General features: G+C 40.4%; 1 protein-coding gene across 2 annotated transcripts; it reads left to right on the top strand.

The window, feature by feature from the left end:
* The first annotated feature begins 331 nt into the window (after positions 1-331).
* Positions 332-11,747, top strand: uap1 (UDP-N-acetylglucosamine pyrophosphorylase 1). Of its 2 annotated transcripts, XM_069679590.1 has the most exons (11): positions 332-410; positions 1,184-1,498; positions 2,643-2,847; positions 3,491-3,666; positions 3,775-3,947; positions 7,135-7,328; positions 7,480-7,620; positions 9,489-9,677; positions 9,937-9,978; positions 10,927-10,993; positions 11,088-11,747. In XM_069679590.1, exons 2-11 carry the CDS (start codon positions 1,216-1,218, stop codon positions 11,178-11,180), a joined length of 1,563 nt encoding a protein of 520 aa, XP_069535691.1. In that variant the 5' UTR covers positions 332-410; positions 1,184-1,215; the 3' UTR covers positions 11,181-11,747. The 2 variants fall into 2 exon arrangements, with proteins under 2 accessions (XP_069535691.1, XP_069535692.1); XM_069679591.1 differs by lacking the exon at positions 9,937-9,978.
* The last annotated feature ends 989 nt before the right edge of the window (positions 11,748-12,736 follow it).

Genomic DNA, 12,736 nt, shown 5'->3' with positions numbered 1-12,736 from the left:
GCCTGTGCAATTGTTAGTTTGAGTGTTTGGATCCCCAAACTGTTAATCAGGTCTCCCTCCAAAAGGCTGGTGACTTCATTTATGGGACAGTAAAATAGTTCTTCTACACAAATCTGTGTGGTTTTTTTTTTTGTTTATGTTCATTTGTGTCCTATCTTTTCTGTTCTTTAAGAGACTTTCCAAACCTGTATGTGGACAGCCACACTTTGACATTAAAAGTGGATAAATTTACGAGGAGCACTTGAAAGCAACATCCCACACACTCTTTACGCGCCGCCGCTTGTGCCACGTCAAACGTGACGTAGCAGGAGGTGTCGTCCGGGTGGGAGGCGTCCTAACCAGTACAGGCAACCTCTCAGCGACTGGCATTCGGTTAATGGTCTTTAACCCAAGAAGCACACTTGTCAGAGGTAAGCGTTTATTATTTCATTCATATTATATTGCATGTTTTACCGAACTAACCGTTTCCTCCACAGTTAGCCGGATAGCTGCTAGTATCAGCTCGGCTCTGTTGCCCCTGTCACTCGCGTGCGGCTCATGCTGAATACAGCGGCGAAACACAATGATTGAAAACTGTAGCCTGCATATACGTTAATTGTGAATGACAGGGCTTAGTTACAGCAGCCCGTTTCATTACACCATCCTAATTTTTAATTTATCGATACTACGACTTAAATTTCACATGCTTACTGTATGTTGGTAAGATAAGAATCGCCTTAACTTCAACATCCCAGTGACTAGAAACTACCCTCTGGAAACCTAAAGTTTGAAAGTATCATAAGTATATTAACTCGAATCAGTACCTTGATAATTTATAACAGCTCACAATTTAAGCAAATGTACTGGTTGCTGTAGCCTTTAGTATCCTGATCAAATGGATCAAATGTTGATCTCTACTGTTGTGATGTGATGATTTCCTGGTCCAGCAAGCTGCTCATATAGGGTGTGGGTTCAAAAGAATAGGAATTAAACATTCCACAAGTAACTTGTAATAGGGGTTTGCCTGTAGCTCTAGAACGGGATGCAAATGTCATGCTGGGTGTTACCTCATGTGAACACTGGTTGTGCCAGTTTTTCCAGAAGTTGCAAGTCCAAACTCCACCAGACCGATCCCACCAAAATAAGACAATTTTGACTAGCAATCAACCAAACCAAAATGTATCATTCATCTTGTGTGTTTCAGGGTGGCAGAGTTAATTTAAAGCACTATTGAACATGGACCCAAGCACCAGTGGATTCGCCCAGAAGTTGGCTGAAGCTAGCCAGTCTCACCTCCTGCAGTTCTGGAACGAGCTGAGCCCTGAGGAGCAGGCTGACCTGACCCACGACCTGCAGGGGATGGACTTTCAGGAGATCAATGGATTCTTCAAGAGCGCCATGGAGACGTCCAGCAGCAGCAAACAGGAGAAGATGGATGCCCGCATGGAGCCGGTGCCCCGGGAGGTGCTGGGAAGTGTGACAAGGGACAGGGAGAGTCTTAAAGACTGGGAGCTAGCAGGTGAGCTCCCTCAAAACTGTTTCTTCCCTTAGAAAATAGGCATACAGCTATTGTCTGAGCAAGAAGATATTTTTGGCAATATTTGTATAGTGGTATGGTATGTATTACAATATCAGACAGCAGGAGAGGACATGTGAACTATTACCAATCCCTAAGCAAGACCTGCCTACTGTAAGTAGAAGTATTAATCCTCCAGAGAGACTCACACCTAGCAATTAAGTCATGTTGTTGTCTAACTTTCAAATACCAAGTTATTGCCCACGCGTGATAGATAGAGAGAGAGAGAGAGAGAGAGAGAGAGGAATGATTTCCTGGTATGAGATTGGGCAGCCGAAAGGTGATCAGAACATCACATGGTAATCCCGATGCTTTGATGTTAAAATAACACAGTGGGTTTCCTGATAACTTGTGTTACTGATATTTTAGACCCATGCAAAAACAGCCTTTTAAATAATACCTTCAGTCAAAGCTAATCAGGACATCCACATTGAGAAGCATCGGAAACCTCTTCCTTTCTTGCTGAGTGGTGTCTAAACTCACAAACTATTCATAGTCTCGGTCTCTTCTGTGGGTTTGACATTTGAGTAAATCAGCTTGTGTTGGTTTGTTATACTTTGCGCAATCGCTGTTGCAGTGGGGGTCTGACCATTTAGTGAGTGAGCCGAGTTTTTTCCTGGGGGAGGATGAAAACATCTGGTTTTGGTTCTGGCCTGACGTAAATAGAGTTACTGCTTGACCCTCATTCATGATGTCACTGTGCTCTGTTGCTAGCAAATCTGTGTGCAGGGTGTGGTGTCTGTGTGTATGTCTGTGTGTGTGGGTTTTGGAGGGTAGTCATAGCCAAGAGGGTCCACCCAATCTGCTGGTATGAACCTTGTCTTCTCGTACTCGTAAGAAAAAAGGAATATTGCATCTCAAGTCACGTAGCAGCAGTTTATGTGAGATAAAACTGGAACTGTTATAAACCATTGAACCAATGAACTGCAATAAAATGTCATAAAAGTTGTCGGGAGATTACTTACCACAATGTATTAACAAATTGTATCAGCATTTTTTTAGTAAGTTTGATTGTATTCAACATAGATACACTTCGGATAAATATTCTTGTATTTTTGAGAAACTGTCAATACCTGTTTTCCTTCAGGTCTGCACTGCGTCTCTCAGAGTAAAGTGGCAGTACTGCTGCTGGCTGGTGGACAGGGAACCAGACTTGGGGTCTCTTACCCCAAAGGCATGTACGACGTGGGGCTGCCATCCCACAAAACCCTCTTTCAGATCCAGGCCGAGCGCATAGTGAAGCTGCAACAGCTGGCTGAGCAGAAGCACAAAATCAAGTGCTGTATTCCCTGGTAAGACACTTTGAATGTTATTCAGCATTACATGACTGATGTATTTCAGTTAGTGTGCCTGTCCGATAAAAACAAACGATCTTAGCTACCAAATACTGAATTTCTATTCATTATCAGGGCTGAAACCATTTGCCCGCATTTTGTTTGCATGATGACTAATTGGGTCAAATCTTTGCCAGCATCAAAGGGAAACTCAGTGAAGGAAGTTGTATTACTTGAAAGGATTAGTTCCCTGTGGACAGGAATCCAAGGACAGTTTGAAAACTTAATGATGCAGATACCAGGAGGCCAGTGGATTGCATAACGTTAATATAACACTGTAGTTAGGACTTAACAGATATGGCAGAAACAGCAGAATACATAATCATCAGCAGGTCTGATTCTATAAGGAAGTTGTTACATTTGTATCTCTTTCCATATACTTTAACATTATAAGTCTCTGGCTCAGGTTGAAGTCAGCTGTCTCGTCTTTATGTCTCGTCTCTTGCATTAGAAAAATAAAAATGTTAATTTCATTTTCTTGAAGGTTTTTCTCAGCATGTATCCCCTCTTCCCTCAGCTTCCTGTTTTAAACTTGTTACATAAATGAATGAAAATAGTATATAAATGATTCATTACTACATTCCTTCTGTGTTGCCTTCAGGTACATCATGACCAGTGGTAGGACTATGGAGTCAACTAAGGAATACTTCTCAAAACACAACTATTTTGGTTTGGACAAGGACAACATCATCTTCTTCCAGCAGGGAATGCTACCAGCCATGGACTACCAAGGCAAGATAATCCTGGAGAACAAAGGAAAGCTCTCCATGGCTCCTGGTAAGCCCACTTGGGGTTTGTGACTTTGACTTTGACAGTGTTGAATTATATTAATTGCCAAGAGGAGTTTGTGCATTTAAAATCAGTCTGTCTGTATCTGTATTTCAGATGGGAACGGGGGTCTCTACAGAGCTCTGGGGAACCAGGGCATCATGGATGACATGGAGCGGAGGGGGGTTGAATACATCCACGTGTATTGTGTCGATAACGTCCTGGTCAAAGTTGCGGACCCCGCCTTTGTTGGTTTCTGTGTGCAGAAGGGGGCGGACTGTGGGGCTAAGGTTGGTCACACTTTCTGCTCTTTTGTCTGATTCTGTCTTATTTTACAAAAATTCAAGGTCTTGCAGCTCTTTTCAAGGATTTCAAACATATCCTTAGATAAATTATAGTACTCATTAGAGATTTTTGTCCCATTTTTTTCTTTAATTTATAGATCTTAATGTCATGGTCATAGTGTTTTTGAGAATGAGCTATCCAAATCACTACACCTAAATCATAATGCTTTACCTAGCATGAAAAAGTCTAGATTCTACATTTTGCAGAGAGGGGAAACAAACAAAGGTTAATGCAGCAGCAGTTTGAGCAGTGGGCTTATTATATTCCTGTCATAATCCAATCATCTCTCACTATGGTGCATCTGCAACACTTCTAAGCTATGTTACCTCTTAAGGAACAAATATAAGTATTATAAGGATGCATGCACACAATGATAATAACCAAGTAAAATATTCGAATAGGGCAAAGAAATGTTCTAAATACTTATTCAAATATTGATGTGTGAAGTCCATGTGCTGAGTTCATACTGAACAAACTGACATCAAAAATGTCAGCAGTCAAAGCCATGAGGGCTTCATCTACTGCTTCATGCAAATTTGTGCTGAACAACAGCTATTAAACATGATCACAGCTATTTGACATTTTTAACACATACAGTATATATATATATATATATATATATATTTTTTTTTTAAATTTATGTTTTAAGTACCACAGCGTGTGTCACATGACCTTTGATGCCACAGCTGCTACTCTGCTTTTTGAAAATTTCTTACCTAAACCATTTCAGCTTCCACATAAATTTCACTTCTCATACATTTTAAAATGAAAACTTTGACACATACAGTACATTATCTTTTTGACCATGTTCTCATTTGAGCAGTAGTACTTCCCATATTTTACCATATATCTTCCTCAAAGCACCAAGACAGCACTTTAACAGGATCATTAAATACAAGGGTATTTTGGCATGTGCACTCAGAAGCAGACAGACAAATGAGGGAACTTTTAAAACTGTGATTTCTTAATCAAAACATCTACATGTTCAGTTATTGCCACTGTAGTGATGGTCGATCCTTTAGGGTGACGGATGTTGGTTCATATCTTAGGAATGAGTGTCTGTCTTGTATTAAAAGGTGTGTTCAGTTTGCTGTAACAATAGTTTGGCAGTTTCGACACTGCTGCACTTCCACAGTTCACCACTGGGTGGAGACACAGGCCACTGTGTCCCCTTAAGTTCTACTGAACACTAAATTGATTACAGCTTTCTAGGAAATTTTAGGGTAGAGCTGAGAACTTTGTTTCACTATTCATTATCATCTCGGGTAACATCACGTGTGATGTGAGCATGTCACTTTTTCCTAAACACTTTCTTTATAGAGGGTATACTTTCATTTTGGAAGGAAAACAGCCTTTCAGGGGAAAACAGTAAAACTGGAAACTATTTCCCTCTAGTAAACAAACTATATTCATGTTTGGCCAGTAATATGTAACAAAAGAGCCAACATGCTGTACATGGAACAAATAATTGGTATGCGGCTCACAGAACAAGTCCATCAGTTTAAGATAAAATAAGACAGATGATTCACCGGCAAAGCTAGTTTAGTCAGTTAGTTGTAACAGTGTCATTGCCGACTTAATCAAGATGGTTTCCAAAACAATTGAAAACTAGCTAAAAGAGAATTTGAAACAGTAAAAATGACAAAATGCAGTGACATATCACGGTGGTGTATGCATTGCTATCTTATTTAGCCACTTGTCAAATAAAGGGTATCCCCGCCCTCAAGCTTTACTTGCTTTATCGTCTATTTTGACCTATATAACGGACAGTGTTTTACAAAATGAGCATCATGCTGTATTGAAGTCTTGAAATTAGTGAATTAGACCTCATTAGGAAAAGGTTTCCGGAGGGAATACAATCCCTTATTGCACATTTGAGCCTTATTTGTCAAGAATTTAATTCACAAAGGATTATCCAAAAATAGGCTTTGCCATGTGGTTTTTGCATATGGACTAATTATTTGTTAAATTACCAGAAAAAAAGCTATGTTGTGATATCGTTATCGAGATATGAAAAATCCTATATCGTGATATAGGATTTTGGCCATATCCAGCCCTAGGGCTGGTAGACTTATTGGCATTTTGCTTTGGGCTTCAGTCAGGCCTCTTTCTGTAAAAGTTGGGTAGTTGTTGCCACACGTAGAACAAATAAATGATAACCAGAGAGAGCATGCTGCAACAGTCAGGAAGCATGTTTTTGTTGACTGAGAGCTAAATGAGTAATGGTGTTGCACAGGCGGCAGGAGTTTGTGTTAATAACCCAAACAAAGTATGTTGCTAAGGTCTATGATCTTCTTTTTAGGAAATAGAGTATGATCAGAATTATTCATACATTTTATACTCACCATTGCTGCCCGGTCATCCTAAGTAGATTTTGAAATTTGTTCCATGCCATTGTGGCAAGATTTTCGGTCATCTTCGTTTGTTTTGTCACAGTTTTGCTTCCATTTTTTCCAAATGATCAAGTTTGTTAGATAATCAGTGTGTGTTTGAAGCTCTTGTATCCCACACAGACTGTTTATAGGCATGTTATTCTCAGCAGTGTCACCCTGAAGTCATTTTCTAGCTACACAGAATATATAGAAATATGTTACTGTAAACCTGTTTCTGCTTGACATTAAGAGTCGTGCGGTGGAGCAGAGATGGAAGGATCAGAGCAGAGCAGAGTCCCACCCTCCCATCATAAATTGCTAAGCTCTGCCTCAGTTCATGTGGCTTCACCACCACCGCCCCTCACCCCACCCAGCTCACAAACCCCCTCATCAGGACACTCTGTCATTAGTAACAAACAGATGGGGAGAGGGTTTTTTTCTTTTAGTGCGGATATTAACTTACTGGCTGTGCGAAGTGGGATACACAGCAGAAAAAAAATCAGAATTTTTTTTTTTTTTTTTTTTTTTGCAGTTTCTGAGTCTTTCTTTTTGAACATAAAATGTACCTAAAAATACATGTTTTTTCCTGATGTGTATTTTATATATAAAGTAATAGTAGTTTATATAAAGTACTTGCTTGGTCATTGTCAGTCAGCTAACTCCTTGCATATTGCACAGTTAAAGCAAAGTGACATTTGCCTTGTTGGTAAGGTTTATGTTATGCAATTAACAAAAAAAGGATTTTTGACTTCACTTCCAGGTGGTCGAGAAAACCAACCCGACAGAGGCAGTGGGTGTGGTCTGCAAGGTGGATGGGCGTTATCAGGTGGTGGAGTACAGCGAAATCACCCTGGCAACTGCTGAGAAGCGCAGCGCTGATGGCCGACTGATGTTTAACTCAGGAAATGTGGCCAATCACTTCTTTAGCTTCTCCTTCCTCAGAGACATTGTACAGTGAGTCTTTCATGCATTTTAATCTGGTCTCTGGAGTTTTTCCTGTACTTGTGTTTTCTTTAGAAAGAACAGTAGCTTGGCATCATTATGAAGTTAATGTGCAGCAACGAACCAACATCCTTCACTGCTTTTTTCCTTGTTTATATATCAGGAAGTACGAGCCAAAGCTGCAGCACCATGTGGCCCAGAAGAAGATCCCATATGTGAATCCACAGGGACAACTAATCAAACCAGACAAACCGAATGGGATTAAAATGGAAAAGTTTGTCTTTGACATCTTCCAGTTTGCCAAGTGAGTTTCAGAACAGTTTTTCCATAGAGGGCACAGCCGGTGTGACAGCACAAGCACACGGCATCTCACCTCAAACTAAAAGTCCTTAAAATACCAAGAGTACAATGAAGATCTTATGCTCCTTTGGAGAGGTGGCTGCATTTTATATATTCTTCTGGCAGGCCTTGGGGCCGGGGTTTGACTGGTCCTTCATCTGTCCCTCCTTGTATGAACCAACCCATTTTTCCAGTCCCGATCCCAATCCACCAGCCATTGCTCCAAGCTCTGGTCCAGAGGACCGAGCCTGCCAAGCTCTCTGCAGGAGGATGGAGGTTTATGAGCTGTTCCCTCATTCCACCTCCTCCAGTGTTGCATGACATCAGCTTTGAGTCACGCCACTACTAATAGAACTTTACATCTAATGAAAGTATTCCTGTAAAGATTGACTGATGGAAAAACAGACAGACATGTCCAGCTTTCTTCAAGGTTTGTTTGCAGTATTTCAAAGTAAAATGGATGAGAAATAGTTTTTGGTGTCGCTGAGGAGATGGATTACAGTTGTGCTGGGACTGGCACATGGGCAGCTTTAGCAGAATCCAGATGGGCTGACTCACTTTGCAGCCCGATTTTTAGAAAGTCCTATTTTTTCTGCTCTTTCTCGCAGACACAGAGCCCTTGGTGTATTCAGTAAGTTAGTTCGATCAAGGCCTCAGGAACAGTGCTGCTATGTGAGGGCATTTTGGTGTAGTCGTAACATTCCATATTATAGGATCACATGAAGCATAAGACTTTTTCCCCATATACAGCCCTTAAAAAAAGAACAGCTGTATAACAGTGGATACACCATTACTCTGGAAATACTGTAAAATAATCATCTGATCAGAATTTAATCCATTCAGAAATCTTATAAAAACAAAACAAATAAAGCATATTAGCCTGGTGTGCAACTTTCATGGGAATTTAATTGACCACATTTTAAAATGACTGATAATTGTGCATTTTTGGTGCCCCTGCGGGGTTTAACCATGTTTTTACTTTTATTTAAGCAGGGTAGTTTTCAACAAGGACAATGCTCTTATTCCAGGAACATTTTGTTCACACTTTCACAGCTACACAAAATCACACGTGACCATATAAAATATAATAACCACAGGCTAACCTCTGGCCCCTATTGCAGTCAGTGCGGTTGAGATCAAAGGCCTATCTCAAGGGCTTCAGCGTGGTAATTAGGCATGTGCCATAGTGTTGAGCAATAGATGATTTATATGATGTGAAACCAAGTAGATCCAAAGTAACAACTTTTCATGAGTTAGAAAAATTACATTGTAATCAGCTTTGCAACAATGCTCTTTGGCGATAACTAAGGGGATTTTCCATGGTTTATTTAGCGTAAAAAGTTGGAGTTTTTTTTCTTTACAACCAGTAGAGGAATGATACATTTTACTTGATAAAATATTGGAAATAACCGCATTTGTAGATTACTGTTTAGCAACAAGACAAGACAACCATCTGTCCCAATTAGGTGAAATTCAGTCACACGCAGAGCAAGATTTTTCTATAATTTTTTTTCTTTAGTTATTGATATATTTATGTATAATTATATGAAATATCAGGAAATTGTTAAGTATGCCTGCCACAAGTTCTCAGAACCAGAATGAAGTCTTCATATTTTTTGTTTTTTCAGACCAACAGTACAAAGATATTTAAATTAAAAAGACATAAAACCAAGAAAGCAGCTGCAACTTATTTCTGATTAATTTCTGTATGTCATCTAATAGTTTCAGCTCTAAAGCAAGCCTTTGTGTGGTATGATAGCATTGGGTACTGTTGTAGTATATCCTTGGTTATGTTTACCTGAGTGCGGATGTGCTGCTGTGTTTGTCCAACAGGACATTCGTTGTGTTCGAGGTGCTGCGGGAGGACGAGTTCTCCCCTCTGAAGAATGCAGATAGTCAGGATGGAAAAGACACACCCACCACAGCCAGACACACCCTCATGTCCCTCCACCACCGTTGGGTGCTCAATGCTGGGGGCCACTTCATCGACGAGAACGGCAGGCGTGTGCCCGCCATACCCAGGTGACCACATCCCTCTGACACACAACATCATGCATGTCGTGTCCCTTCACAAGACACACACACATCCTGTTTGGCATGAACAAAGAAACTAGTTCCCCATGGTCACTCCCACTTTCCCAACACACCCCACACTTTTTGTAAAATCTACATGCATTAGCTTTTTTGTTTTTTTATTTAAGACATCATATTCTTTTAGCCTTACACTCTCCCCTCTCTCATGCTTGGTCTTGCTCCTGTGTGTCCCGTGCAATGTTTCCAGAGACGGAGCAGCAAGCAGTGTCACAGATGCAGGCAACAGAAAGTAATTATTTTCCCCCTGCAGTCCTCAGTGCATGGTGATGGGGTTTTGGCTTTCTCTCGCTCTCGCTCAGACGTGTTCAAACTAGATAACATTTCTTCTGGTCCTTGACGTCCCCTTTCCGTCATTACCACAGACAAGAAGAGCACATGCCATGTCAGCAGCTGTTTGTCTGCCTCTTGTGTCTGTTGTGATGAAGGAAATGACAGCAAGGCTCATTTCAGACGGCTGAAAATGCAATCCTCTTAGCGTCCTGGTCAGATGATGTACAGTCATAATGAACTGCTGATAGATCATTTCCCTTCAGATGGTTGCTACTAATACACAAAATGTATTGCATGCTGGGATGTGGGCAACAGTTACACTTTCTGGCAATCAGTGACAACTCTGCAACAGATGATGAACCTCTTGATTTGAGTGAGTTTGTTTTTAAGGATTAAAGTGAGCATGTGCTTTAATTTCATTCATGGCACCTGTGAACGGCGTTATGAATGTGTGCTTTTTATCTCAATCAGCTTTCCCTTCATTCTCATGATACAGCTGTGTGGGCAGCTGCTCACAAAACACCTGAAGTGCCTAATGTGTAATAAGTGATTGTTTTCTGTAATGATTTTCTAGAAAAAAACAAGTTGAGTGATGGTAATGTGCTGGAAAGTTTCCCCAGTTTTACAGACACACTGTGAGGAGATTCAACGACATTACCCATCATCCATCTGTTTTCTTCTAAAGGGAGTCTGTTACAGGTCAGAGGGCTAATCACTGGTCATGTTTGGAAGCTCTGATTCTCTGCCTTTGAACTCTAATCACAAGCTGGAGTAAAAGAACAGCTGTTTCAACGGTGTACAGCTGCTTCTCTCAACTACAGTCCGTCTGCCTTTCCATGAGACAATCACTCATTCTGTTTCTTTTTTTCCCCCTCATCCTCCTTGAATTTGTTCCTTTCCAACTTAGCCTGAAGGATGGAACAGACCTGCCAATCAAATGTGAGATCTCCCCACTGGTGTCCTACGGGGGAGAGGTAAGGAGGCAGAGCCTACTGTATTAAATGGAAACACCAGATGTTGTCTTGCCCTTACCGCTGACCTGAAATAATCATCCTGTGCTACTCTAAGGGCCTTGAAGAGTTGGTGAAAGGACGAGAGTTTCATCCAACCCTGATGATCGATGAGAACGGAGTCCACGAGCTGGTGAAGAATGGAGTTTAGACAATGAAGGGCAGAGAGAGAGAGATGGAGGGACAACCCAAAGACCAACCTCCCTTTGTCTCTCCATGTATGCAGGGAGATACTGTGATGTCATCGCTGTGCAATAACAAATGTGGCGTGCATGTGTTCATGAAAGATACTGTCCCATCCGAAATGAATGAACGAGGAAGATGAAGTTTACTATTCAGCGCCAAGTTTTCTTTGCTTTGTGTGTGATGTCATTGTTTGTTCATATTTGTGTTGAAGAGCACTTGAACTCAACATTAGATAAAGGACGAAATCCCTGTCTCGTTGACTGGATGAAACAGTCGTCAGGTGCTTCTATTTATTTTGCTTATGAGACTTATTTTTATATTTACTGATAGATGCTCTATAGGTGGAAATGATCCATCTACTCATTTTATCTGGTGATTTTTATACGACATTGGACTGAGATGAAGTGATCAGAAAGATGTTTCTTACTAGCATGTAATCAAGCTACATGGTACGGGCTTTGGGGGGTATTTATAATATCTGCTTCTTTTCTCTGTGTCATCATTGAAGATTAGGTATTATTCAGCTTTAAGAGATGCTATGATTTCTATCATCTTTATTAAAGAAATGTTCCTCTCAGAAAACCCACCAAGTGTGTTGTTTTTGTGTTTTCATTCAATATATTCACTCTACAGTGTGTAGCTGTTTCTACAAGTTTGTGCATAAAAATATTTATCTTTAAGTTCTCTGGCAAATCAGCGAACGACATGTGAGTTTCAGTGCTCTGTGTCGACATGCTGTGTTTTTTGCATTATAGCTCCTTTTGACTTGAATCAGAGTTTCCAGCACATGGTTTATGTTTAAGACGGGCCAGAGCGTGCATCACTGCTGCAGTTATTCAGGAAATCTTCTTTGAGGCTCCTTTCTGACTCATTTTCTTTCTTACTCTCCAGCTCCGTTACTGCATTATAATGTGAAATAACTGCAATGTGGACACTGAAACAGGAAAAAAATATTTATTTTGACATTATCCTAGTTTTGATATTGGTCTTTTAACATTTAATCTGTGAAAAGTATAACTGCAAAAACTGCAACAAAAAAAGAATGTGCTATGTGACAGAATATGCTGACTTGTTTTTGTAATTGTTGTGTTGTATGTCTGAAACGTTGTTAAAATGATGCTGCTGCTGTCTTGGCCAGGACACACGCTTCTTAAAGACATTTTTAATCTCATTGAGGCTTTTCCTGGTCAAATACCTTTAAAGAAATAACTAAAATCAGCTATTAGCACTAATGTTAAAATGTAATCATTGTGGTCAGAGAAAAAATTAATGAGTCACCAAATCATCACCCATCATCCCAAAGGGGACACTGTATACGTTTGTACCAAATTAAAAGTAGTCCATCTGAATGATTCACAAATGTCGACCTTCACGCTAGAGAAAAGTCAAGGAAACAGTAGAATCAGTATGTATCTGCCTCTGGGACCATGGCAGCCAGATCAACCAAACAGAGCTAATATAAACAGGCTAATATTGTTATTCCTAGAGGGCTAATATTGCTAACGTGCAAAAAGCAGCTGA

This window comes from Semicossyphus pulcher, unplaced genomic scaffold (genome assembly GCF_022749685.1).
Source record: "Semicossyphus pulcher isolate SPU_LCO1_2020_fin unplaced genomic scaffold, fSemPul1.0.p SCAF_4, whole genome shotgun sequence".
In the NCBI taxonomy this organism is placed as follows: domain Eukaryota; kingdom Metazoa; phylum Chordata; class Actinopteri; order Labriformes; family Labridae; genus Semicossyphus; species Semicossyphus pulcher.
This window is presented reverse-complemented; position numbering and strand designations above follow the sequence as displayed.